The sequence below is a fragment of the Manis pentadactyla genome, chromosome 9, assembly GCF_030020395.1.
Source record: "Manis pentadactyla isolate mManPen7 chromosome 9, mManPen7.hap1, whole genome shotgun sequence".
In the NCBI taxonomy this organism is placed as follows: domain Eukaryota; kingdom Metazoa; phylum Chordata; class Mammalia; order Pholidota; family Manidae; genus Manis; species Manis pentadactyla.
Window position 1 is genome coordinate 60,348,241 of NC_080027.1, and position 25,703 is coordinate 60,373,943.

At 38.7% G+C, this 25,703-nt stretch overlaps 1 protein-coding gene across 2 annotated transcripts in view; it reads left to right on the top strand.

Moving 5' to 3' along the window:
* The window catches only part of NELL1 (neural EGFL like 1), an 812,822-nt gene that overhangs the window by 481,814 nt on the left and 305,305 nt on the right, over positions 1–25,703 (top strand). For both annotated transcript variants that reach the window (XM_036932730.2, XM_036932731.2), the window contains exon 14: positions 23,284–23,406. In XM_036932730.2, coding sequence (XP_036788625.2) covers positions 23,284–23,406 — 123 coding nt within the window. The remainder of the gene's footprint in view (positions 1–23,283; positions 23,407–25,703) is intronic.

Genomic DNA, 25,703 nt, shown 5'->3' on the forward strand with positions numbered 1-25,703 from the left:
CTTTTTGTGATACCATAAGCATGTTCTTTTAATAATAATTTCACAGATTATTACAAACATACAGAAGAATTTAGAGCATCGTATAATAAATAATCCTTACCCGCCATTGAATCTTTTAAAATCCTAACATGTTGCTATCTTGCCATATATATGTACTTTAAGAAAAGTTATAATTAGCATTAAAGTGTCTGTATACCCTTCTTGGATCTCATTCCTCTTTTTCTTTTTCTTGAATTTGATGCTCATCATTTCTTTGCCTGTTTCTTTATTACTACTGTGTATCCATGTATCTATAAACAATATGTAGTATTGTTTGCCATGTTTTTAACATCATAAAAATGACCACATACTGTACATATACAATTGACATTTTGTCTCTTCCATAATGTTTTTGAGGTTTATCCACGTTCACATATGTATGTCTAGTTCTTTCTTTTTAATTGCTTTATACTAATCCATTGTATAAATAGTCCACAATTTACTCATCCTTTTTCCTATTGACTAATTTTTTACCATGACAAATAATGCTGAAATTAATATACTGGTTTAAGTGTCTTTCTGCAATTTGCATTTTTAGCTTGCTTTGATATTATCAAATTGCTTCTAAAGATTGGAACACCATTGTTCCAATTGCTTATTCCTAGGTTTATTTATATTTGTAGCTCCAGCAACTATTAAGAATCCTAAATTTAATCTTTGTTCATTTAACAAACATTGTACATTCTCTTTGGCAATATAGTACACTAAACATAAAAATCAAAAAGCATGCTGACCTAATTGCAATGAATTATGTACTATAGATAAGCCTATATAATTATCATGTATAATATAAAGGATGTATGATCAGTCTATCAGGCTATAGTGATTACTGGTACCACCTTTATTAAATTTAGTGGAAACAAATTACTTTGAAATAATTTGGTCTTTTATTGTATTCTCACTTTTTTTTACATGGAGTGCTTCTAACTTATCAGAAATAAATATTACTTGGGATACAGATATATTTTAATTTTTAATAGCTTTTCCTTGGTTATTATAGTCAGAGTCCTCTGGTTATATTGTTTAGCTGCACAGAATGTTGTAGCTATTCCAATAAAAAGAAGACTTTCATTATTTGTGTTTAATACAGGTGTTTGCCTATCATATTTAGCCGTATTGAAACTGGAGTCCCAAGAATGACTCTTGGGTGCATTGTGGAAAGATCTTTAGTCACTGGTTCAACAAGACAACAAGTCTCATTTCCAGTTGTCAGTCAAATTCACAAGACATACTAGTTTTACTTAGCAAGTTTACTTAGCTTTAAGACAAGGTATGAAACAGGGAATACTGATGCATGTATAACCAAAAGCATCAGAGAGGCCTCCACCGCCCAGACACAGCTTCTGGTTGCCTATCATAGGATGTGATTTGTTTTGCTTTCAAGGTACCTACAGGAATTGGCCCTCATCTGGGTCACATGAGCACATGGAGGCTGCAGCATCTGTGGTCTTTCAGCTTGAAAACCTTGAGAGTTCCTTAATATATTGAGGGGAGCATGCCCGGTTCTCATTCTGAAGCTCAACTGCAGGCATAAATCACTACATATTCTGATAGCTAACTACAGCATGCTCAGAGACAGCTTTGAATCAATCATCAGTGAAGGGTCAAACATAGTGAGACCCTTGTTCATCTCTAAAATGTGTATTCCTTCACTTGATATTGCAAAAAGTGTAACTAGGCATCAAATAGTCCTTAAGTATCCCAGAGGCTATAGGAGAGATTATAGCCCAGTTGTTAAATCGTATCTGTTACGTTGCTTCAGTTTACTAAGCCTCAGCAATCCAGGAAGACAATGGGGGAGAGAACATAGTGGAGATGACTCTCTGCCTCCCTGGCAATGAAGACTTTATGTTTCATACTGGGCATATTCTAAGGTAGCAACAGAACAGAGTGGTTTGAGAGCAGGGTGGCTTTGGACTCAAACAAGTCCCAGTTCAAGTCCTGCTGTACTACTTACTATGAGTCCCTATGGTAGGCAGAATGATATATCCACATCTTAATCCCTGGAACACATTAATATATTAGCTTAAAAAGCAAAGCAATGGAGAACTAATGCTTGAGATGTCTTCCTTACCTTGTATTATCCAGGTGGGCTCAGTGTATCACAAGGGTTCTTACTCATGGAAGAGGAAAGCAAAAGAGGGAGAACCAGACCCATGGCAGCAGGAGAAGGAATTAGCATGACACTTCTGGTTTTAAAGATGCATGAAAGGGGCCATGAGCCAAGGAATGCAGGCAGCCTCTAGCTAGAAGCTGGAAGAGGCAAGAAAGCACTCTGCTCTAGAACCCCCACCCCTCAAAAGGAAAGCAGCTCTGCCATACCTTGGCTATTAGAGCAGTGAAGCCCATTTTGGACATCTGGCCTCCAACTGAAAGATAATAAATTTGCATCGTTACAAGCCACTAAGTTTTTGGTAAGATGTAACAGCAACAATAGGAAACAGACAATGCCTTTTACTTCCCTGTGCTCCAGTTTCTCATTTTGTAAAAGTGATTTCTCATTTTATAATACATTATAATAGTACTTTCCTCCTACACTAGTTGTAAGATACCAGTGCTCATGCAGGGCACTCTGCATAATCTTCTTTAGATCCAGTCTTTGGACTAGAAGTCAAGACATTTGGATTAGGGTCTCATGCAAAATGAGGACAGTAATAATTTTCTGCCTTTCTTATAGAATTGATGTGAGAAGCCAATGAAGTTATATCTTAACTTTTACTTTTGATCGAAGTACTATTCATATGCAACTTCTTGTTATAATTAACTTACGGTTTTTAAATGGACTTATTAGATGGTATGTCAAAGATAAATGAAAAAAGTCAAAATATTACACATGATGCACCATTTGATTACAGGAAATAGTGTTGGAGTAATAGGTAATATTAATGCCAATGATTGGCACTAAGTAATTTGTTTTTTCCTTTTAGATATTCTTAGATATTCATAGCATTTTCCATTTCTTATTTATGTGGTAATAATTATGGTTCTTTATTCCAAATCCCAGAGATGGGTGTTACCTTTTAATTGCGACCTCTGCTTTTAGTGTGTGAATTGTAAGCACAATAATATTTATTTAATTAAACTGAGGATGAAGTGGAAGAATCACATATTTAGCCAGGATATAATTATCGTACTTCCCCTAACACACGTTTTGAGTGTTTTAAAGGTTGTATTGATTTTCAGTAAGTAGAACAGCAAATGTTCTTGTTTTACTGTTTGCTAGTGATGAACCATTTTGAAAATACTCCTGGTGAATTTTGATAGAATATAAGGATGAAGTGGTAAATTGAGGCAGATAAAATGAAGGTATGTCATATTTGAGTTTTAAAGTATTCCTTTATTGAAGTCAGGAGTACATCAGGTGTGTGTGTATGGAGTGAAACATGAACATGAGACTGTTATTGTAATTTGTTATCACTGTTGCCATTTTCAAAAACATATGGCAATATGTACTGTTACAGATAGTTTTCATGTTCTTACTTTTCACTTGACTCATGGGCACAGGTAAAGGGTACATCCTGTAGTGAAAAATGGACTTTTCCTATGGACATTTTATGAACTATAAGTTTGTTTAGATTCAATCCCAGAATCATATCAGAAACTTAAACAGAATGCCAAAGAAGGGGGTATAGCTACACTTTTCTGGGTAAGTTATTAGCCCAACAGCAGTTACCTCAGACCTGGCATTGGAGCTGTTTCATCTCCCTCTTAGGGCAAACTTACCACAAAATGCACCCACCCATTTTGTTCAGTCTAAAGAGAAAGAACAAGGTAGACATCTTGTAGACTTTAATGACTGAGGTTTTTGAAGGACTTTGATTGTTTTCAAACCATTTATCACTGAGGAATAATAGCCATTTGTAATACTTAAACAATTAAAATGAATACGACTTTAATGCACATCTGACAGTTTCTTTTCTTTTCTTTTTTTTTTCTTGACAGTTTGTTTCTGATCATTTCTCCTGTAGATATTCTTAGATATTCATAGCATTTTCCATTTCTTATTTATGTGGTAATAATTATGGTTCTTTATTCCAAATCCCAGAGATGGGTGTTACCTTTTAATTTTTACCCATGTACTTCTAAATATGAAGTGCATGGGTAAAAGTGTTTTTGTTTTTTTACTACTACTATGTGAAAATTCCCAAATCCAAAAGCTAAGCCTAGATAGGTAAATGGAGTAATTTTTAATGTTGCAAATAGTTGATTTATCTTATACAAGAATAGGAGTCCTTCTCAAAGAGGTTAGAGGACAGGAAAACTTAAATTTGAAATGTTTTGCTGCTCAAAACTTAAATTGGAAAAACTTAAATTTGAAATATGAAAATCTCAAGTCAATCAGAAATAAAGAATGAAAGTATTTATTGATATTATATGGCAAATAGGTGGGAATTGGGTCCTTTTTCAAGAACTGGATAAAGAGTGGGTCTGAATGCAGACCCTGCAAGAGGGAACAATATAAATAAAAGGCATTTTATTACAAAAGTCTTGAAAATCAAATAAATAAATACTTGAAAATATTTTCATTTTAGAGCCAGGAAACATCTTTGGCAAAGCCGCAAGGCAATAAAGACACATTTTTAAAAAGGGGAAAATGTCTTTAAAAGCAGAAAGAAATCATGTATATAGATGTAAAAGAAGCATTTCAGGTGCTTTGTGTCTAGGAGATGCTGGGTAGTTTCGAGTTGTACTTCGGCTAAGTTGTCAAACAGCAGAAAATTTCACAGATAAGAAGTCATTTTATTTGATGGGGATAAAGGGAAGGTTTTAGAGGCTGCTGCTTTCACTTTTGACACTGCAAAGGGAGAAGTCAATGATCAGATTTTTTTAGATTTCTAGGATTTGTCCTACTTTAATGAAAAAAAATCTCATGATATTTATACTCAAAATTCTTAGCTTTGTAGATTTTACAGAAAAAGATGCTAGCTGCACTGGGTCTCTTCTTTGGAGACTCACAAATGTGGATCTTTTCATTCCATCAATTGCGTTCCTGTTGAGCCAAATGATAGTTATAATGTCTGTGTCCTTCTCATGGGAAGGATTCTCCAGCTGTGAAGCAAAGGACAGAGACTAAACACACACTGACCTTTAATCACTATTAAAACATCTCTGTAGGACAAACTAATGCCAGTTACTTGGTGGCATTTCTAGGGCCTCTGTCTCCTGCTGCTGGCACTTACCCCGTGGCCTCTGGACCCCCACCCCACACCCTGCCACCCACCCACCAACCCCAGGCTGGGGAGCTCAGCAGCCTTCACCTGCTGCCTGTCCAGTGACTCAGTTAGGGCTTGGCTCCTTGACTCATGTGGGCTTGGTTATTTTTTCCCAATTTTATGTTTTGGAACAGCTAGAAAGGAGAATTTAACAGAAGGGGCAGATAGCTCAGTGGTTCTCAACCTTCTTGCCTATCCTGGGGAGATTTAAAAAATGCTTACATCTCTACCTGCCACTGAGATTCTGCTTCAGCTGGTCTGATCTAGGGCTAACTATTGATTCATTTAAAAAATCTCTCAGATGATTTAATATGGAGTCAGGAAGATCTGGGAGTTGGGTGCAGACTTAGGATTTTCAAAGTGTGCTTCCTAGAAGGACAACATCAGCATCACTTCAGAATGTATTGGAAATCCAAATCCTCAGGCCTGATCCAAAATCAGTTGAATCAGAAACTTTCTAGGAGTAGGTCCCAGCAATCTGTGTTTTAAATAAGTCCTCCATATTCCCATACACACCAAAATTTGAGAACCACTGATCTGGACTAAACTCCTAAGGTGGGAAAAGGGCTTGAAGCTGCCCTCCTGTGTTACCATTATATTATATCTAAAAGGTTGGTCATCACAGACCCAAGGTGAGGAATAAGTCAGACACCAATCTTTGGGGAACTGGCAGAATACAGAGATCCATGCTGGCAATTCAGCATCCCAGGAAGTCTGGTGACTGTCAGGTAGTGCCTGGTCCCCAGGAAGCTGTGAATAGTGTGAGCTTTGGGGATTGCTGTACAGGGTTCAAGTGCTGGACTTTTTAATTTTGTTAGGAAACCTCTCTGAATTTCATTTTTCACAGGTAAACAGGGATGGCAATGATGAGCTTTCAAGGTTGTTGTGAAAATACAATAAAACTGTGAATGGAAAATATCTAGCCAGAGTAACCATTCACCACAAGCCTGATACAAAAATGCATTCTAAGGCGACTGATGATATTACTATTCCCATACAACAATAATCATTTCATTTTATATGGGCTGTCACAGTCTTCACCTGTGACCATGGTAGACATGATAAATTAACTCCAGCAGTCTTCTCAATGAGTGAGGGCCTTGACTACTTTCTCATACAGCATTCCAGGCAACCCCAATCAGACCATCAGACATGGCTTTCAACATGAGCCCCATTTGTCACCCCTGGTTAACTATGCAAAAATCTTCTTAGAAATATCCCTTTTTTTCCATTTTTTTCCTGCCTATATTTGAGAAACACCTGATACAGTAGTGTCTAGTAGATACATAATGCTAGCTACATGTATAATTTAAAATTTTCTAGTAGCCACATTAAGCAAATAAGAAAAAACAAGTGAAATGAAGCCATGTTATTTCATCAAAAATATCACTATTTCAATATGTAATCAATATAAAATTATTAATGAGATAGTTTACATTCTTATGTGTCGAACTAAGTCTTGAAATGCAGTGTGTATTTTACATTTAGAGTGCATCTCAATCTGGACTAGCCATATTTTAAGGACTTAATGGCCTTATGTAGCTAGTGGCTACCATGTTGGATTCCAAGTGAAGCTCTGCGTCCTGTGGTCTGGGACAGAAACAAGGGCTGGCCATAGCCTCAGCAGGTTCACAATTTATTCAGTGACTCGATCACAAGCACATAATATTTTCCTGTATGAAATATGGCTACCTCCCAACTTGGGCCTTCATGAAGAACAGAGTAATGTATACTGTGTGAGAGCAGAATGCCTGGTGTTTCTTCAGGCTTCATTTCTACATCTGGCATGTCTGCCCAGAAATACCAGCTCCTCTTAGAGCCTGCAGGTCCTACCCTCTCTGCCTGCCTCTCCTGCTTGGATGGGGGTTTGAGTGTGTGCTGCTGATGAGGAATATGCTTCCGCTCTCTGGCTTTGACATTAGTCCATAATGACCTGACGACCCAGCCACTTAGGGAGCCGATGTAAAGAAATACGTGGTATAATTGGAGGTAGTGATACATAATATGAGGAAAAAATGCAGGAGAGTGAGAGTTTGGGGACCCCCGCATATCAGAAGCCCTGGCTTCCTGGAGACCTGATTGCCTGCCATCGTCCTGTTTCCTCACTCCGCTCCTGCCACTCGGGCCTCCCGGTTCCTCTTTTTCCCCATCTCAACCCATTTTCTTGGCTTTCTCTCTGCCTTGAGTGTTGTCCCCCAGGATAATTAAGTTACACGGTTCACTCCTTCATTTGATCCAGATCTGTGTTCAAATGGCATCTGGGAAGCTTCCAGAACCCTATCTTGGCACCCTCACCACTCTCGATCCCCTCACGCTCTGCTTTATTGTCCCTTGTGTTATGCATTGCTACCCCAAATTATATCACACATTTCTCGGCACATCTGTTTGTTGGTTATCTTCTCCACTAGCGTGTGCTCTTTATCATGACAGAGGAATTACCTGATTTGTTCACCATTTTGTTTTCTGTATTTAGAGTGGTACAACCATATGGTAGGCGCACGGCAAATAGCTGAATAATAGACATACATATTATCTCATTTAATCCTTATCCAGCTCCCCCCCTTTTTTTTACTAAACGAGAAACCATGTGAAGGATCATACATCCTAAGTCTAAGTTCATACAGTCATTAAGTAGCAGGGTTGAGCCTTTAACCTAGTATCGTATGTGTCCAGAGCTCAATGTGCTCATCACTGCACATTTCCACCTTTAGGGAGGACAGAATCTTGACTGTGACCTTTCCCTGTACTTTTGGCCTCCTGTCAATTCTCTCAAAAAGCTTCAGCTTTGTCGGTATGATTTTTTTTTACTTCTTCCTCTATTTATTAATGTTTATTAATAATTAGCATCAACCAGAATAATTGATGTAGACTCTGGTGACAGGCTTTGACAGTGCTATCAACATATGCATTGAAGGCCCCAGGGCAATCATTTAGTTGATATTGATGAAAGTATACTTGGATTGCTGCAGAATTGCCCTCCTTTGGGTTCATTTTTGGGTCCATGTCTATGCCAGGTGATAACTGAAGACTCTGCAGAGTAAAGACAATATGAAACAGCTGACAGATAGTCGTCCTCTAGTACAGCTCACTTTGAAGATGGGAGCTGTCTCAGAGGAAAAAACAGTCTTTCCAGGCGCTTTGATTTCATTTCAACTCAGTTCCGCAAAACCCCGCTGAGCTCCTGTTTCACACCATGCCCTGGGCGCAAAGCCAGGGACGCTATCCTGGTTATCTATTGCTGTGTAGTGGCCACCTCAAATTTAGTGGTGTAAAACAGCCACCATTTCACTATGCTCATAAGTTCTGTGGTGAATAACCCAGACAGGGCCCAGCAGGGCTTCTATTTGTTTGCTCTCTGTGCCTCAGATGGGAAGACTTCCAGAGTTGGGGACACTCAAACAGCTGAGAAATGGATTAATTTGAAATTTTCTTCCCATACATGTCTGGTGCTTGGGTTGATACTGGATTGATAACTAACCCTAGCCCTAGCCCTAACCCTAGTTGAAGGCTGGGCCCAGCTGAGACCTTCGACTGGAACACATACACGTGCTTGCTCCTGTATCTCCAGCTTTTCAGGGCATGCAGTTGGGTTCTAAGAGAGAGTGCCCTGAGATGGGGTATCCAGAGAAAGAGCATTCCAGAAGCTGACAGGCTTCTGACCTACCCTTGGAGGCCATGCAACATACTTTCTGCCACATTCCCTTAGTTTCAAATGTGTTTGTAAGGCCAGCTCAGACTCAAAGAGGGAATAATTAGCCTGGGCCTCTTGAGGAGGAAGGTTGAGCTTTCCTTGCAGAAAAGCAGGTGGGAAGGAAGGTACTGTTTGTGGCCGTTTTTGGAAAATCTGCCACAGACAGAGAAGAAAATTATGTTTCTTACAATCTGTGAATGCCAGGAGTTAACCACTGGTGAAGAGACAGGCATGCCAAACTTGTCTCAGGCAGCCTTGTTTTCCTTTGGACAGCACTATTTTCCCACAGGGTGGCCACATTATGTAAAAAATAAGGGGTTATTTGTTCTGCCTTATGTTTTCATTTCAACGTTCATTGGGGCAATTTTATAGATCTGCCACCTTGCTGTGATGACTTACTGTGTGACGGTGCTATGGAGCTTGGTCCCAGTTTATTTGTTTAATTTCAAAGTGTACCCACTGCCGCATTTTACCTGTCTAACTCCCACTCAGTGCTTTCATTACATGTCACTTCCTCCAGGAAGCCCCCTAACTGGATCATGTTTCTCTGCTGCATGTTATATGGTGTCTGCCTGCCTCTTGCCCAGCCTTCATCATCTGGAATTAGAAGGGCCCACTTGTCTCTAGATTATATGCTGTGTGAGAGCAGAAACAGCACCTCTCTTTGCCCTGTACCCCCTGCACCAAACACATTGTTCTAATAAGTGTTGAATAATTACCTGCTATTGAAGACAGTTGCTGTTTAAATCTGTTCTTTTCACTCGTCTGGTCTGGAGGGGAAAAAGGGTATCTGAAGGGAAGGAGAGGGCCACAAATTCTCATGATGTATTTTTCTTCAACCTTCCTTCTCCCACCGCTCCACTCAACCCCTCCTCTTTCTCCTTTCCCTTCTTCCTCTTCGTTCCTGTAGGAAATCAGAGGACCCTCCCAGCACACTTCCTCACATCCAGTGGGTCCCCAGTCAGCTCTACAGTGAGGGCAGCTGGGAGGTTTCTGGCATTACAAGCTCTATGGTTTTGGCTGGCAAGGAAGAAGAAAGAGAGCAACAACTTATAAGTCGTCAACCAAGAAACGCCCCCAGGGCCATAAGGCTGAGAAAGCTTAGTATTTTCCTATGCTCCAGGGGTTTTCTCCTTAATACAGATTCCCAGGAATACTCATCACAGAGCTGAGGTAGCAGATACAGATTCTAAGCCTCTTTCCATGTCAATCTCAGTAAATACACACTTTAATGTTTCCAGGGTGGCCTTCCGTTTGGTCACTGGCCTGGCATAACTTTACCAGTTGTCAAATTTTTATAGTCCAAGCCTAGCTATTTAAAAAAAGAAAAGCTAACAATTGTTGAGCACCTACAATAATTGTGGCACCGTGCAAACCTTTCTAATTTGTCTTACTACTCACAACTCCACAGCAAGGTAAGTAGTGTTCTCTCTGCTTTAAGGATGAGGAAGTTGAGTCTGAGAAAGGTTAAGGGATGTATGGTTATCTTAAGAGTTGTTTCTTGCAGGGACTGTGGTTCAGATTCGGTGTGTGTGTCTTTAAAACCCTTATTCTTCCCCTTACATAGTCAGATGATGTCATTATGGACTTGAGCCTCCACTACCCTTTTCCTCAGTCCTCTAGAGTCCCTTTTCCTAGGAAACAGTGAAGGACATCAGGATTTGATTCTTCCCTGTCTTCTTAGCACCTTATGGTGTGAAAAATGATACACGAGGTTGGTGTACTTGTTTTCTGTGGCTACCATAACAAATCACCACACCCTGGGCAGCTTATGACCACGGAAGATTTTACTCTCACAGTTTTGGAGGTCAGGATCTTAAATCCCAGAGTCAGTGGGGCCATGCTCCCTCCACGGGCTCTAGGGGAGATCCCTTCCTTCCCTCTCCGTGTGTCTGGTGGCTCCTGGTGGCTCCTTGACGTGTGGCAGCTTAACTCCAGTCTCTGCCTCTGTCTCCACATCTGTGTGAACATACACCTTCATCCCTCTGTGACTTCTCTTCTTTAAGGGTACCAGTCATTGGATTTGGGGCTCAACTTAGTCTAGTATGGCCTCATCTTAACTAATTATGTCTGCAAAGATCCTGTTTCCAAATTAGTCACATTCTGAGGTTTTGGTGGAATTCATGGGGGGGATGCTGTATAACCCAGTACAGTTGGGTATAGGAAGGATTCCATAGGAATAAAGGGATATGACGGACTAGCACATTTTCAGGGTTCTGTTTCCTTGGACTCAATCCTCTTTTTCTTTGGGACCTCAAAAGTCAGCCAAGCCCCAGGGCACCCAGACAAGGGGTCCCAATCACTGATGAAAGGGAAGGAAAAGAGACTTTCCTCTTTGCCACTTTCTCCCAGGTTCTTCTGTTTTTCCACACCATCACCTTGCTTCAGGAAGAGAAAGAACACCACGTTCATAACAAGAATCCCTGAAGAAGAAGGCAAACTTTGGTGATAAAGAAAAACATCGTTGCAGCATTATTTTTCTCACTCTTCACAGTACAGGTATAAAGGGCCTCCCAAAAAGGGTCACTTAGGAGATGCTTACGTGATCTTTACCTAAAACCAAAGTCAAACAACAGTTTTACTTCCTTTTATTCTTGTTTTGGCTATTCTTACTAGACTAGATGTTTTAAAGAAACTCAGAAACACTGGATCATAGTACAGCTCTTCATTAATTTTGTAATGTAATGGTGCATTTCTAAATTATCCCTGGGGAGCAAAACTAATATTTGCTGAACCTGTATGTCTTGGCTGGTAGGCTGCTAGACACCTTTTCCATGCTTTCTAAGTTAATCTTTCCAACAACTCTGTGTAATAGATCTTATTGCTTCCACTTTTGGGTGATAGCACCAAGGCTTAGAGACATGCAGTATACTTATTTAGACTGCAGCGTGAGGAAGTGACAAAGCTGGACATGGACTGAGAGCTTGGGGACAGAGAAGAGAGTAATGAGGTTCCTCATAAAATCTTCCTGGAATGACTGAGGACTATTCATGGAACACTCAGGCCAATGCCATACCATAATGATGTTAGTGATGATGATGGTGTCTGCTATTTTTAGAGCACATACAATGTGCCCAAAATGATACCAGATGCTTTACAAAGCTTATCCCCATAAGTAGTTATTATATAAATGTTTCCTGAACATCTCTTCTGTGGCAAAATCTGTTCAGATCTGAGGAAATGGAAACTGAGCCAAGTTTTCTACTCTTTAGTCATGGTATCATTGTCCACATTTCATATACACAGAAACTGTAGCACAGAGAATTTGTCAGATCTCTCTAGAATTAGCATCTAGATCTGTCAGCCTCTAAAGCTTTGTCTTTTTCATACAAGCTTGGATACATCTAGAAACCATTTTCTTTCTTCTTAAAAAGCAAAATCTCTTGTTACATGATAAAAGATACGTGTTGGTTGTTGAACAAAAAATGCAAAAGTATAAAGTGAATAAAATAAATGTATAAATGCCTCCCATTTATCATCTATCCAACCCCCCAGTGTAAATCACTGTTAATCATTTAACATGAATTTTTATAGACCTTCTATGTCTGTAGAAGTATCATATATAAATGATTAATTACATTATATATAACCTGTCATATTTAATATTGTGTTAGGAAAAAATCTGAGTTACTACTTTGTGTTTTGTGTCTTACCACTATGGAGGAATGAGAAAGAATGGGAACCGGTTAATTCCCTCTGTCCCTCACCCCCACGTCTTCTCTGTGATCCCACCGCCATATCCATTCTGCTCATAATCCTGCTTAGGGCTGGGAATCCAGGGCAGCTTCCAGCCCTGGAGATCGAATGCCTCTCTGCCATTTGGCAGAGTTAGTACCCATTTTCAAAGCGTCAGTACCCTGAGGGAGCGGGGATTTTAGGATTTGGTGTTTGAGGGGGTAAAAGTGTCCCAGCTACAGCAGCAACACCCAGGAGAGGAGAAATGGAGACCGACAGGTCATTAACATGGCATCTGCACGAGTGTGGGGGCACTTCCAGGGAGAATGGATTCGTGGGACACCCGGAGATTCTGGTCTGCAATAACAGGTACCTGCTTTTGGCTAAGCTCTCAGCACCTGAACTTAGCAGAGCATTGGCAGGGCTTCAAGCCTCCTTTTTATGCACTAGGATAATAACCACTGTGAAAAATCATACATCCCGCTCGTGAGCTTTTGTCCAAGACCACTGGAGCCATAGAGGGATCCTGCTGAGTACAAAGGGGGGTGGAGAGCTACCCAATAATTAGTGAGATTTAGGTGTCCATTATGACAAATAGGCAACGTAGAGTTGTATTTACTTTGACTGAGTAAAGTGTCTTGAATTCAGGCACTGTGTTGTATTATAAATAACATGTCTTTGAGCCTGAAGCATAAATTTTCAGATTTCATGTTTAGGAAACTGGGGATCATCTTGAAATTGATGCATATCTTTTATACATAATTACTTATCCCCCACCAAATATTACTATTAAATAAAAGGTTTTTAAGTAAGGAAATACAGCGTATTCCTAAAACAACTAACATTACTTTCAACCATTTGCAGAAGAACATTTAATCTGAGAATGATTTGTGATGAGTCTTTACATCCTCTTCTTAATATAAGAACCGAGAGATGAATTGTTAACTTATTTCAGAACTTCATCCTTCATATTTTTAACAACTTTATTGAGATATAATTTATATAGCATGAAGTTTACCTTCTTAAGATATTCAATTCAATGGTTTTAACTATATTTTCAGCAGTGCACAACCATTACTATAATTTTAGAGCATTTTTATCATCTGGAGAGAAATCTGGTACCATTAACAATCATTCCCCATTCCCTAAGTAACCACTAATTTGCTTTGTGTCTATATAGATCTACCTATTTTGGACATTTTAAGTAAATGAGATCATATAACATGTGGTCATTTGGGACTGACTTCCTTCACTTAGCAAAATGTTTTTGAGATTCAACCATGACATATGCTGTAGTTTATAGCAATACTTCATTCTGTTTTATTTCTGAATAACATTCCAGTGTATGGCTGCACCACATTTTCTTTATTCATTCATCAACTTATGAATATTTGGGTTCTTTTCACCTTTTGGCTATTATGAATAATGCTTATATGATGTTTGTATGCCATTCTTTTTGGGGCATATCTTTTTATTGTTCTGGATATATGTATGAGTAGAATTGCTGGGACATGAGGTAACCCTACGTTGAATAGTCTGTAGAACTACCAAAGAATTGCCAAAATGACTGAAATATTTCACTTTCCCACTAGCAATGTACAAGGGATCTGATTTCCCTACATTCTTATTAACACTTGCTATTTTCTGTCTTATTTGTTATAGCTCTTCTAATGGACATGAAGTGTTATCTCACCATGGTTTTGCTTTGGATTTCTCTAATTATTAATGATGCTGAGCATCTTTTCATGTGCTCTGTTAGTCATTTGTATACCTTCTTTGGAGAAATTCCTATTTAAATACTTTTCTTATTTTCTAATTGGAAAAATATCTTTTTATTGAATGTTAAAGGTTCTTTATATATTCTGGATTTGAGTAACTTATCAGATATGATTTGCAAATATTTTATGATGGCCCCTTTCATATTGTTATGAAAGAAATAGTCTGCCTCAAAGAGAACTGCTGAAACAACAGCCGTTTCCCTCTCTCATCCCACAGAGTCACCATGATAAATGCATCAATACATCTTCCTTCCTCTCATCCATCTATCCATCCTCATATAAATGGGTATTTGTATTAGCCATTTACTAAATTAGAGAAACTCTTCTTGGGGTTGGGTATAAAAGAAATTTATTTGAGTTAAATCCTCAAGCAATTTGTGCTCTAGTAGGGAAAGCACACTTTAGTAAAATACTAATATATTAGTCAAATACACGAATAAATATAAAATTATAACTATGATTAGCCCTATGGAGGAAAAGGGCTGGGTGTTATATGAGTGTGTTATAGGGATATGAAGTCAGGAGTAAATTTCTGCAGAGGTTAGGACTGAGTTGAGGTACCACAAATAAGCAGGCATTAACTGGGCTGAGAGGGGCGAGCATGTGAAAGTGCCTGTGGCCCGAGGGAAGGAGATGAAGGCAGTGCAGCTGAGCAGAGCAGGTAAGAGGGCAAATGGAACACATTGGAGCTGTGCAGTGAGATGGGGGCAAGACCATGCTGAGCCTAGGAGGTCATACTAGCAGTATTTGGTTGCATTGTAAGACCAAGGGAAGTAACTGGACAGTGTTAGCAGGGATGGCAAAATAATCAGATTTCAGTTCCTGAAAGAGTACTCTAAATGCAGTATGAAGAATAAATTGAAGATGGGCAATAGTGCATATGAGAGATCCTTCGAGAATCTATCACACTAACCCAAGTGACAGCAGCTTAGATGTGGGTGAGATGCCGGTGGCTTGGATGAGAGTGGTAACTGGATGAGGGTGGTGGTGGCAATGGAAACGGGGATATAAGAATGAATCTGATACTTTTGAAGAAAAACCAGCAAGATGTGATGATAGATTGATTATTACAGATTAAGGGAGAAAGAGGTTTCAAAAATGACTAATAATCATATGGTTCCATTTCTTCCACCATGATTTGACAGTGATGGCCTTGGTTTGAATCTACCATCCTATAACTTTGGACCATAACCTCTTTGTTCCCATTTATTCATTTGGAAAACAGGGTTGATTATAGTACTTAACTCATATGATTACCCTAATACATTTAGAACAACATCTGGCCTCATAGTATTTGCTCAATAAATGTGACTTGTGAGACATCCTAACTATAAGTGCTATTTAGAAAATAAGCAGAGGAGGAAAGTGACTGATTTCTTAAAAATTAAATATGAACACTTGTGCTTCTGGCCAAGATGGACTAGTCCCATTCTTTCAGGTCTTTCCTTCTATAATTAAAAACCCTTGGGCATAAACCAACAAATATCTGGGAAGACTCTGAAAAGTGGAAAAAAAAAAAGATGAACTACTTAGGATCTTCGGAACTAGGAACAGCAAGGCATGCATTCCCCATTTTCTTTCTGCCTTTTGTGCATCCCAGGCGGGGAGGTGAAGAAGCTTGCAACCTCAGACCAACAGCAGATACAGAAAAACCTCCAAGAAAAGCCAAGTCCACTTCTCATAGGAAAAGAACTAGGGAGAGGGGTGCTAACAGAATAGAAAACCTTTTTGAAAATACCAACCCTACTCTAGCCATGTGTCAGTGGAAATCTGTTTGACAGAGACAACCTGCTGATTCCCCTGTGGCAATGTTAGCAAGGTCTAGCATGGAGATGGGCCTCCACCCCTGCCTGCAGCATGGACACTGACTGAGGCAGTGCAGGGTGAGGACAACTGGCCCACCACTGTCTCCCAGCTTCCTTTTCAGTGGGGCCCAGCAGAGAGCTAAGCTTCCACCTCCACCCAGCATTTACAAGGTGGTATGAGGTGGAGCTAACAGGATACTAAATGCTCTCTCCCTAAGATTGGTAACGAACCAATGATGTCTGCTCTCACCGCTCTTGTGCAACCTAACCCTGGAAGTCTTATCTAGTACAGTAAGGCAACAAAAGGAAATAAAAAGCATATAGATTGGAAAGAAATAAAGCTACTTCTATTTACAGATGACAGGATTGTTGAACTAATAAGTGAGTTCAACAAGGTCACAAACTATGAGATCAACATACAAATATTAGTTGTATTCCTTTATATTAGCAACTGATATGTAGAAACCAAAATTAAAAACATATAAAATCTCTCTAAAGTAAAATGAAATGCCTAGGTATAAGTCTACCAACATGTACAGGATTTGTATGCTGAAAAATACAAAACACTAATGAAAGAAATCACTAAGTAAAATAAGTAGACATACTGTGTTCACAGCTTGGAAAACAATATGGTAAAGATGTCAATTCTCCACAAATTGATTCTATAACATAATTCCAAGTATTAAAATTCTAATAAGACTTTTGTAGAAATGGACAAGCTTAATTTAAAATTTATGTAGGAAGGCAGAGGGACTAGAATAACTAAATTTTGAAAAAGAAGAATAAAGTGGGGGAAATTATCTGATAGTAAGGCATTCTGTATACTCTAGTAATCAAGGAAGTGTGGTATAAGCAAAGGAAAAGACACAAAGATCATTGGAACACAAAAGCAAACCTAGTAACAAATTAATACAAATATAACAATTGCTTTTGGATAAAGGTATAAAAGCAATTTAATGGAGGAAAAATTGCCTTTTCAGCATATGGTCCTGGAACAATTGGACAAGCATATGTGAAATATTAACCTTAACCTAAACTTTATACTCTATGTAATAATTAGCTCAAAAATGGATCATGGCTTTTAAATACAAACTGTTAGAAAAAGTAGGAGAAAATCTTTGAGACCTAGAGTTAGACAAAGAGTTCTTAGATGTGGCATTAAAAGCACTATCCATAAAATTAAAAGAGTAAATGGAATTTAAATCTAAATTTTGAAAAAGAAGAATAAAGTGGGGGAAATTATCTGATAGTAAGGCATTCTGTATACTCAAGTAATAAAATAAAAGCTTTTGCCTTGTGAAAGACTGATAAGTAGATGAAAATAAAAGGTATAGACTGAGAAAATATTTGCAGACCATATACCCAACAGAGGCCTTATCTAGAACATATGAAGAATTCTCAGAACTCAACATTAAAATAAAAATTAACCCAAATATAAAATGGACAGAAGACATGAATGAGTATTTCACCAGAGAGAAAACTTCAGATGACAGATAGCACATGAACAGATGTTCAACATCATTAGCTCTTAACAAAATGTAAATTAAAAGCACAATGCCATTTCACTACATACCCATCAGAATGGCTAAGTTTAAAAAGTGACAATACCAAATGCTGACAATGATGTGAAGAAACATGATGACTCATATGTTACTGGTGGAATTGCAAAATGGTATAGCCATTCTGGAAAACTGGCAGTTTCTTATAAAATGAAATGTGCTGGTACTTGTAATCCCACTCTAACGTTTATTGCAGAGTAATGAAAATATGTGTTCACACAAAAACCTGTGCATAGATATTCGTAGAAATTTTATTCATAATAGCAAACACAGGAAACAATCCAGATGGTACATCCATTGTGTTAATCGTTAAACAAGCTGTGAAGCATCCATACAATGGAATACGACTCAGCAATAAAAAGGAGTAAACTATTGACACATACGACAGTCTGGCTGGAACTCAAGGAAAGTCAATCTCAAGATTTACTTACTGTATAATTCCATTTATATAACATTCTTTAAATGAAAAATTATAGAGTTGGAGAACAGGTTAGCAATTGACCGGGGACAGGGATTGGGCATAGGTGGGTATTGGGGTGTGTTGAGTAGATAGAGATAGCATGATTGTGATAGTGGTTACATGTACTTATACATAGGATAATATTGCTTAGAACTATACACATACATACAGACAAATGGATGCAGATCTTAAAAATAGCATAAAGTGAATTAGGTCTGTGGACTAGTTCACAGTAATATACCAACATCAGTTTCTTGTTTTTATAACTGTGCTACAGCTACATAAGATAGCATGCTTGGGAAGCTGGATGAAGGGACTCTAGAGCTTTTACAACTTTCTGTAACTGTGATTTTTATTTTCCAGTAAAAAATTACCTACACTGTGGCCAATATTGTAGAAATTCCTTTGGATCAGATAAAGTGGGGTTTGGGAAAGAATGCAGAAGGATGGAGGAGATGTGAGTTTGAGTTCCAGATGCACAACTTATTATCTATGCACTTACTGGAGAAGCCTCTTAGGTGCTCCAAACCCCAATTTCTTCATATGTAAAATGTGACTGTGAAGACCTGCTTCACCTATCCCAGTGAGGTCATTGTAACCATTTTGTAAAATGCCTAAGAGATTACCTTGAATGAAGTGAAGTCAGAAACTAGCCAGACCCCAAACATGGGGCATCTGTAGCCGCAGGGAAGTGACTGTTTCAGCATCTTGCTTGGGTCCTAATTAGGTCACCAAGGAAAACAATGTGTTAGTTGATAAGGGCTATGGATTACAGTTGATTATAGTTCTAGATCACTTAGAGTCCTTCTGATGCATTCTGTGGAAGGAAAAGGAAGAGGAAGGGGAAAGAACCTATGTGATAATTATAGTGCTTCTTGACCAGTCAATAAATAGTTAGCCAGCATAACAATAATTATCATGATCAGTGGAGAGGCAGCCTGCTGCCACAAACATGGTCCTTGGTCCTGAGATGTGTGATACTCCAAATACACAATGAACAAACTCCAGTCATACAACAGCAATCCTAAACATACGTCCTTACCTAGGCTGTCTGTAGTCTTGCTTCCTGGGGACCATAATTGAATCTAAGGAAATACAACTTTGGGTCTTCCAAGAGGTATTTTTTGCTCTTGTTGTTAGTTTCTGCCTCTTTATCCCCTTCACCTATTTCACTGCTCTGCTCCCACTACACCCCAGGGTGCCAACCATCTATTTCTATTTCTATTTCTGTTTTGTTTTGTTTTTAGGTTCCACCAGTAAGTGAAACCATATGGTATTCATCTTTCTCTGACTGACTTATTTCACTCACTCAACATAATACACTTAGGTGATTCCATGTTGTCACAAATGGTGAGAACTTTTTTTATTTTTTACTTTCATCCCCATGACTAATTTATCTTGTGATTGAGATTTTATGTATCTTTTATGTCTTTTACCTAGTTCATTAGGGGTACTCTAATTAATTGTCCAGAGCTTATCTGTTCACAGCCTTTTTGTCTGAACTAGCTATAAAGAAAATTTTTCGTAACCAGTTTTAGCCAACATCCAACAATAATTGCAGTACTAGTGGTCATAGTAGTAGAGATGCCATTGTAGTGACAGTAATAACAACAACAATAAAATAGCTTACGTGTATAGAGTGCTTACTAGTTGCAATGCATATTGACAAGTATTTTGCCTATATTAACTAATTTAATTCTCACAGTACCAGGAGATAGGTTCTGTTACTGTCCCTATTCTTCATGTTAGGGAACTAAGATACAAATTGGCTCAATAACTTAGACTTGCTCAGCTAGTAAGTAGCAAGCCCAGGATCACTTCAGCCAGGCTGTGTGGTTCAGGAGTCTGTGCCTTCAATCTTTATGCCATGCCAGCTTTCACACATGCTTGTCCCACACCTTTTGCAGCACCACCAATGTGATTTTTCTAAGAGGAGACAATTTCTTCTTGGCTATTTATGTCAAACATAGTTTTGAAGATACTGTTTACTTTGAAACTTGAACATGGCTAAGATAATGATATATGAAAGTGTTGTACCTTTGATTTTTGAGGATAGGTTAGATCATCAGTAGTAGTTTGCAGTATAGTGAAAGAGTCTCTATTTTGGACTTTCATATGTCTTGGTTTAGCTTTAGCCACTTCCAGATTGTTTCCAGCTGCTCAGTGATGTGGTGGTCAACCCCGGTATGTAGTCAAAAATCTGAGCTTCCCTGCCTACTACTTTTGGGATCTTAGGCAGATTATTTAATGTCTTTTTGTCTCAATTCTTTTATTGTAGAATGAGAAAACTTAGTTCATATTCATATAATTGTAGGGAGAATTAAATGACATATGTACCACATTTAGCTCCATGATTGGCACTGTCTAGGATCAATACTGTTATGGGAAGTAGTGATAAGCAAAGCAAGGTTTGGAGAAAATACGCTACAGTTCCTCTCTTTAAAGTTAATTAGTTAAGACATTAATGAAAGTATTTACAAGTATCACCATATATTGTGATATGATTGCCTCCAAAGAGGTAAAGTTTTTAATTTAACAAAATATCTAAGGTACGTGAAATTCACGTGGTACAGAGAGCCTGTGCAGAAGGCTTACAGCAAGTGCAGGGGTATGAAGAAGTGTTTGAAGCCAGACAGGGGCTCAGATATTCCAACCCGACTGGGAGAGAGTATTTGAGTCATGGAAACTGCATGACAAGCTAGAGAGGAAGGAATGAATTCCCACATTTGTAGGACAGTGATGGGGCCCCCTCATCAACAAAGAGGGTTTGTTTCAAGATAAGTTAGAAAGCATGGATGTGTTAATTAACTCAAAGGGGGAAGTCCTTTCCCAAAGTATGCATATATCAAATCATCACACTGTACCCCTTAAATATCTTACCAGTTTTTGTCATTTATACTGGGTCAGTAAAGCTGGAGAAAAAACCCTTGCTTTTAGAATATTGCATAAAACCATACTTTCTCCACACTCTTCTTTCATGGGCAAATCTCTCTGAGAAAACCCTAACCAACCTCAAAAGATCAGTTCAAATACTACCTCTTAGATGAAGACATTTCTCCCTATTAGCAGAATTTTTTTCCCTCTCATGAGCTCTTACCCTAGTTTATCTTTCTTCCTCTTATCTAGCATGATCACACATGCAGGTTTGAGTTACACCTGCTACCCCAGTGTAATTATTAGCAGAACCCCCTTCATTCTAAAGTAGGTTCTGTTTGTATGATAAAACATAAGGTCACCTACTTATAACTCTTTCTCAGTTGTCCCTTGTGTTCTACTTAGTTACACAGTAACCCCCATTAAAATGTTCTGTGAGCAGAGAACATATCTAGACATGTTTGTATTCCCAGTACAAACCCTAGTAATTATTTATTGAATGAATTTAAATAAGGAGATTGAAAACTCTTGGAGTTGAAGTCTATATTCTTAGACTTTTTGTGTCCCTACCATCATCTGTCTTCACACCTGCACATGCCAGGTGTTTGATGGGTCTTTAAATTTGATCAGACATCCACAGGGTTATACTATTTCTGGAGGAAGCTGGAGATGACTTTAGCACACGCTAGAGGTGTGTCCTTATAAATCTTCTCTTCTCACTGCTAGCTAATCCACTGACGGTTTCTCACTGGCAGTTTGGATTGATCTTAAGGTCTAAAGAAAAAATTTTCATCTGAAAATCCAAGATGCTAAACCAAGTGTCATATGCATGTGTGTGTTTTACCTAATTGCATGTGGGTGACTAAAAACAGCTCCATTTTGTAGAATTTTATCTTATTATTGGATCTCTGTTAGGAAATTTAAAATAAAATTAATGATGATAGATGATATTTCAGTTGTTTGCTATATTGACCTAATAGTACACTTAACAAACTGTATTAAATGTTTAGTTTTGTCCAATTAGTGTTATTTCTTTGGGGTTTCTAGTTGATTTTTCAACTCCTGTTTTGTAACCTTTTATGACTTAAATAACCCTACCTGATTCTGCTTAAAATTTCTAAGAAATTATGCTAGCAGATGTTAAAGGTGATCAATGACATAAACTTTCCCATATTGTTTATTTCTGAGTAGTTGTTTAGATGACTCTTGAAAATGTCCTGATTACGAGAGGAAATTGTACTTATCTGTGAAATCATGATTTCTAACTTAGAATCTTCTAGTCCATTTTGTAGTGTTAGATCCATTTCCCCCATATCTTGTGGCTGAAGGATGATGCAGCTATTTGAATATGTATATTGCTGCACATCAGGCATCCACCCGAGGGTATGTTCCGAACTCTGAAAATTAAACTGCTGGGAGCCCCTGAAGAGAGCTCTGAGAGTAAATCCCATTTGTACTCAGAGCACAGCCCCATGCTCATCAGCATTCCCTGTAACCAGTGCTATTCTTTTGAAAATACTTGTTGGTAAATGCTCCTTTGCCAGGCTGATTTAGCTGGTCTTCCTCTTCAGGTTTACCCTTTCTGTTCTAAGAAACGGTGGACTCGCTCACGTGGGCTTGTTTCTCTTCCTTTTTCATCACCTTCGGGGAGCATTTCCCAGCCTCGGCACTTGTGGCATTTTGCATGGGTTTGTTCTTTCTCTTGGTCACCCTTCCTGTGCTTTTAAGATGCTTAGCAGTTCCCTGGCCTCTCCACACTGGAGTCCAGTAATGAGTCTATCCAAAACCATGGTAACCAAAAATATCATTACACATTGTCAAATGTTCCCATGGGAGAAGGGATGCAAAACTGCTCCCAGTTAAGAACCACTGCCTTGGAGCGTCCATGGAAACCTTTGCAGAACATGGAAGAAGCAAGGACCTTAGACCAACACTTACCAGTTGTGTGACTTGCATAAATTGCATGACTTCTTTGACACTCAGTTTCTTTACCTGCAAAGTGGGGATGATAATGCCCATCTTTTAGCGTCATTGAGGTTTCAACCACATAAGGCATAGAAACTGCCAGACGTGTAGTAAGGTCCCAGTGCACGGTAGTCACTGTTGTTCTTTCTTGGTGAGTCTCAGCTGACTTTTCCAGCACCAGTGATTCCAATTTAAGGTGTCTCTATTTCTCACCCTGCAAACAGAGCACGACGAGTGTGGCAGTGGGCAGCGCAGCTGTGATGAGAATGCCATCTGCACCAACACTGTCCAGGGACACAGCTGCACGTGCAAACCAGGCTACGTGGGCAACGGGACCATCTGCAGAGGTAGGCCTGCTGCCTCGGGCCAGCTGTGAGCTGCCTCTCTGCCGGGGCTCTTGGTTCTCGTGCGGCAGATCCTTTTCACCATTCTGGTGGCTGAGCGTGGCCAGGTTCCTGTTCCTTGTCTGTCAGTTGGCAAGGGCACTGTGCATCAGAGAAGAAGAAAAATGCTTTGTGTCTACCTTTTGGGTTGAATGAAAAAGGTGTGAGCATGGGTCAGGGGCGCAGGTCCACAACTTGATGGCCCTCTTCCACTTTGCCTCTTGGCCTGAGTTTGTGAGTGATGCTCTGATGGCTAATGTTGGCTTTTATTCCTTGTGACCTTCCTTCAGAGAGCAAGAGGGGCACTGCTTATGGTCACACTGGAGGTATCTGCTTGGGTAGGAAGCTTCAAGAATGGTGTCAGGCACATTGTAAGCACTCGTTAAATATATCTTAATTAACTGAATCAACCAAAGAGGAAAGAGACACAATCACATTGAAAAAGAGGCAAAATGTACAAAAACAAAACAAAACAGGAAATAACCCTTTGAATTAGGTATTATCATCATCCACATTGTAGTGGTAACAAAACTGAGACACAGAAAGGTTAAGTGACTTGCCCAAGGACACACAGCACATTATTAGTTCTCTGCAGAGAGCACATGCTGAGGATGAGAGGGAAATAATGTACAATGACTAAAATTAGATTTGACTTAACTATACATTTGTGAGGTTGGGGCAGAGAGCCTCTTACATGACTGAGAGTGTAAACTGGTGAAACTTTTTTATGGCGATTGCAATTGGACAAAATCTATCAACATTTTTCACATAACTATGAAGAATAACATAGATATTTTCTTGGTTCCTTCAATCAACTTTACTTCTTGATGTGTGCTCTAGCAAAGCACCTGCTCATGAGGGAAATGCACATATAGTGAAGTTCTTGCTGCCCATTTGTGTTCATCAAAGACAAGAAATAATCAAAATATCCATCAGTAATGTGTTGATTTAATTTATTTGGCATATCATTTCATGGAATAGAATACAGTGGTTTGAAACTAGATGTATGTACACATACACACATACATATATACACAAAGATCTCTAAGACATGAGCTCCAATGCATTTTTCCAAGGGAAAGAGAATAAAAAGAAAACCAAGCTACAGGATAATACATTTGTTATCATCGCATGTTCTCTCTTATTATTTACAAATACCTCTATTTGTATTTATGTAAATGCATAGAGACTGGAAACACGCAAACTGTATCTTATTACCCATGGGTGTGTGTGTGTGGAAAAGAGCATTCCCTTATTGCTATGAATACAATATTGTTTGCATCTCTTCAAGTGGGAATTTATACATGTAATATTTGTGTGTGTATGTGTGTGTGTGTGTGTTTAAGTTCCATGGGCAAATAAAGGAACTACTGCTCAGCTTTTAAAAGAAGACTGAAGATATTTGCAAAGCTAACAATAAAACATACACATTAATATAGTTTCTTGGATTATCAAACCCATTTTCGGGACCTACATGTTCATGCTGTAAATCTGAGTAACAACATAAGGATTTTATTTTAAAGCATTTTTTTTTCAGAGTTATGTTACCTCATAAAATAGTATTAATAGTACCAGTTCAGTGAGTTTGTGTTTGCCAAGGCCTCTCATGCCATTGAGATAAGTAGTGGCTGCACCTTTGTGGAATTTGAAAGTCTGACTGTGAAAAATACGAGTTCAAATAATATTTCTTGTGCCTACAGACTCTGAAAGTTATGAATTAGGGAAAATAATTTTCTTAAAGTGATTCTTATGGTCAATAGTGTTAACCTCAGTCAGGGAGAACCTGTGTGTTATGAATGTTGCATGGGGAGGTGGTGCAGGGTAGTTGGGGAACTGGACAAAGAGGTTGGAGAGCTGGGGTGCAGACCTGATTTCATTACTGGTCAGTTGTGACTTCTGTATTTTTACATATGAAAATTGGGTCATTATTACCTCCCATGTTTATCCAACAGTGCATTGCAAAGAATTATTAAAGGAATAGATATCAATGTGTTTCTATCAGATGCTGTAAAAAGTAAAGACAGTATTATTTATCAGTGGTACAATGATGAAGGAGAAGCCAGCAGTTCATGAACTGGCTTAAACCTCTGCCTTCTGACTGAAACACCCGAATGTTTCTCAGTTTCAAGGCATACATTTTATAGTTGACATTTCTACCAAAAGCATTTCTAAGTGAAACATTTATGGAGGGAACTGGACAAGGATACCCAGATAATCTTAATTCTTTTATTTTTTAATGTATAAAAGCTTTTCTAGACATG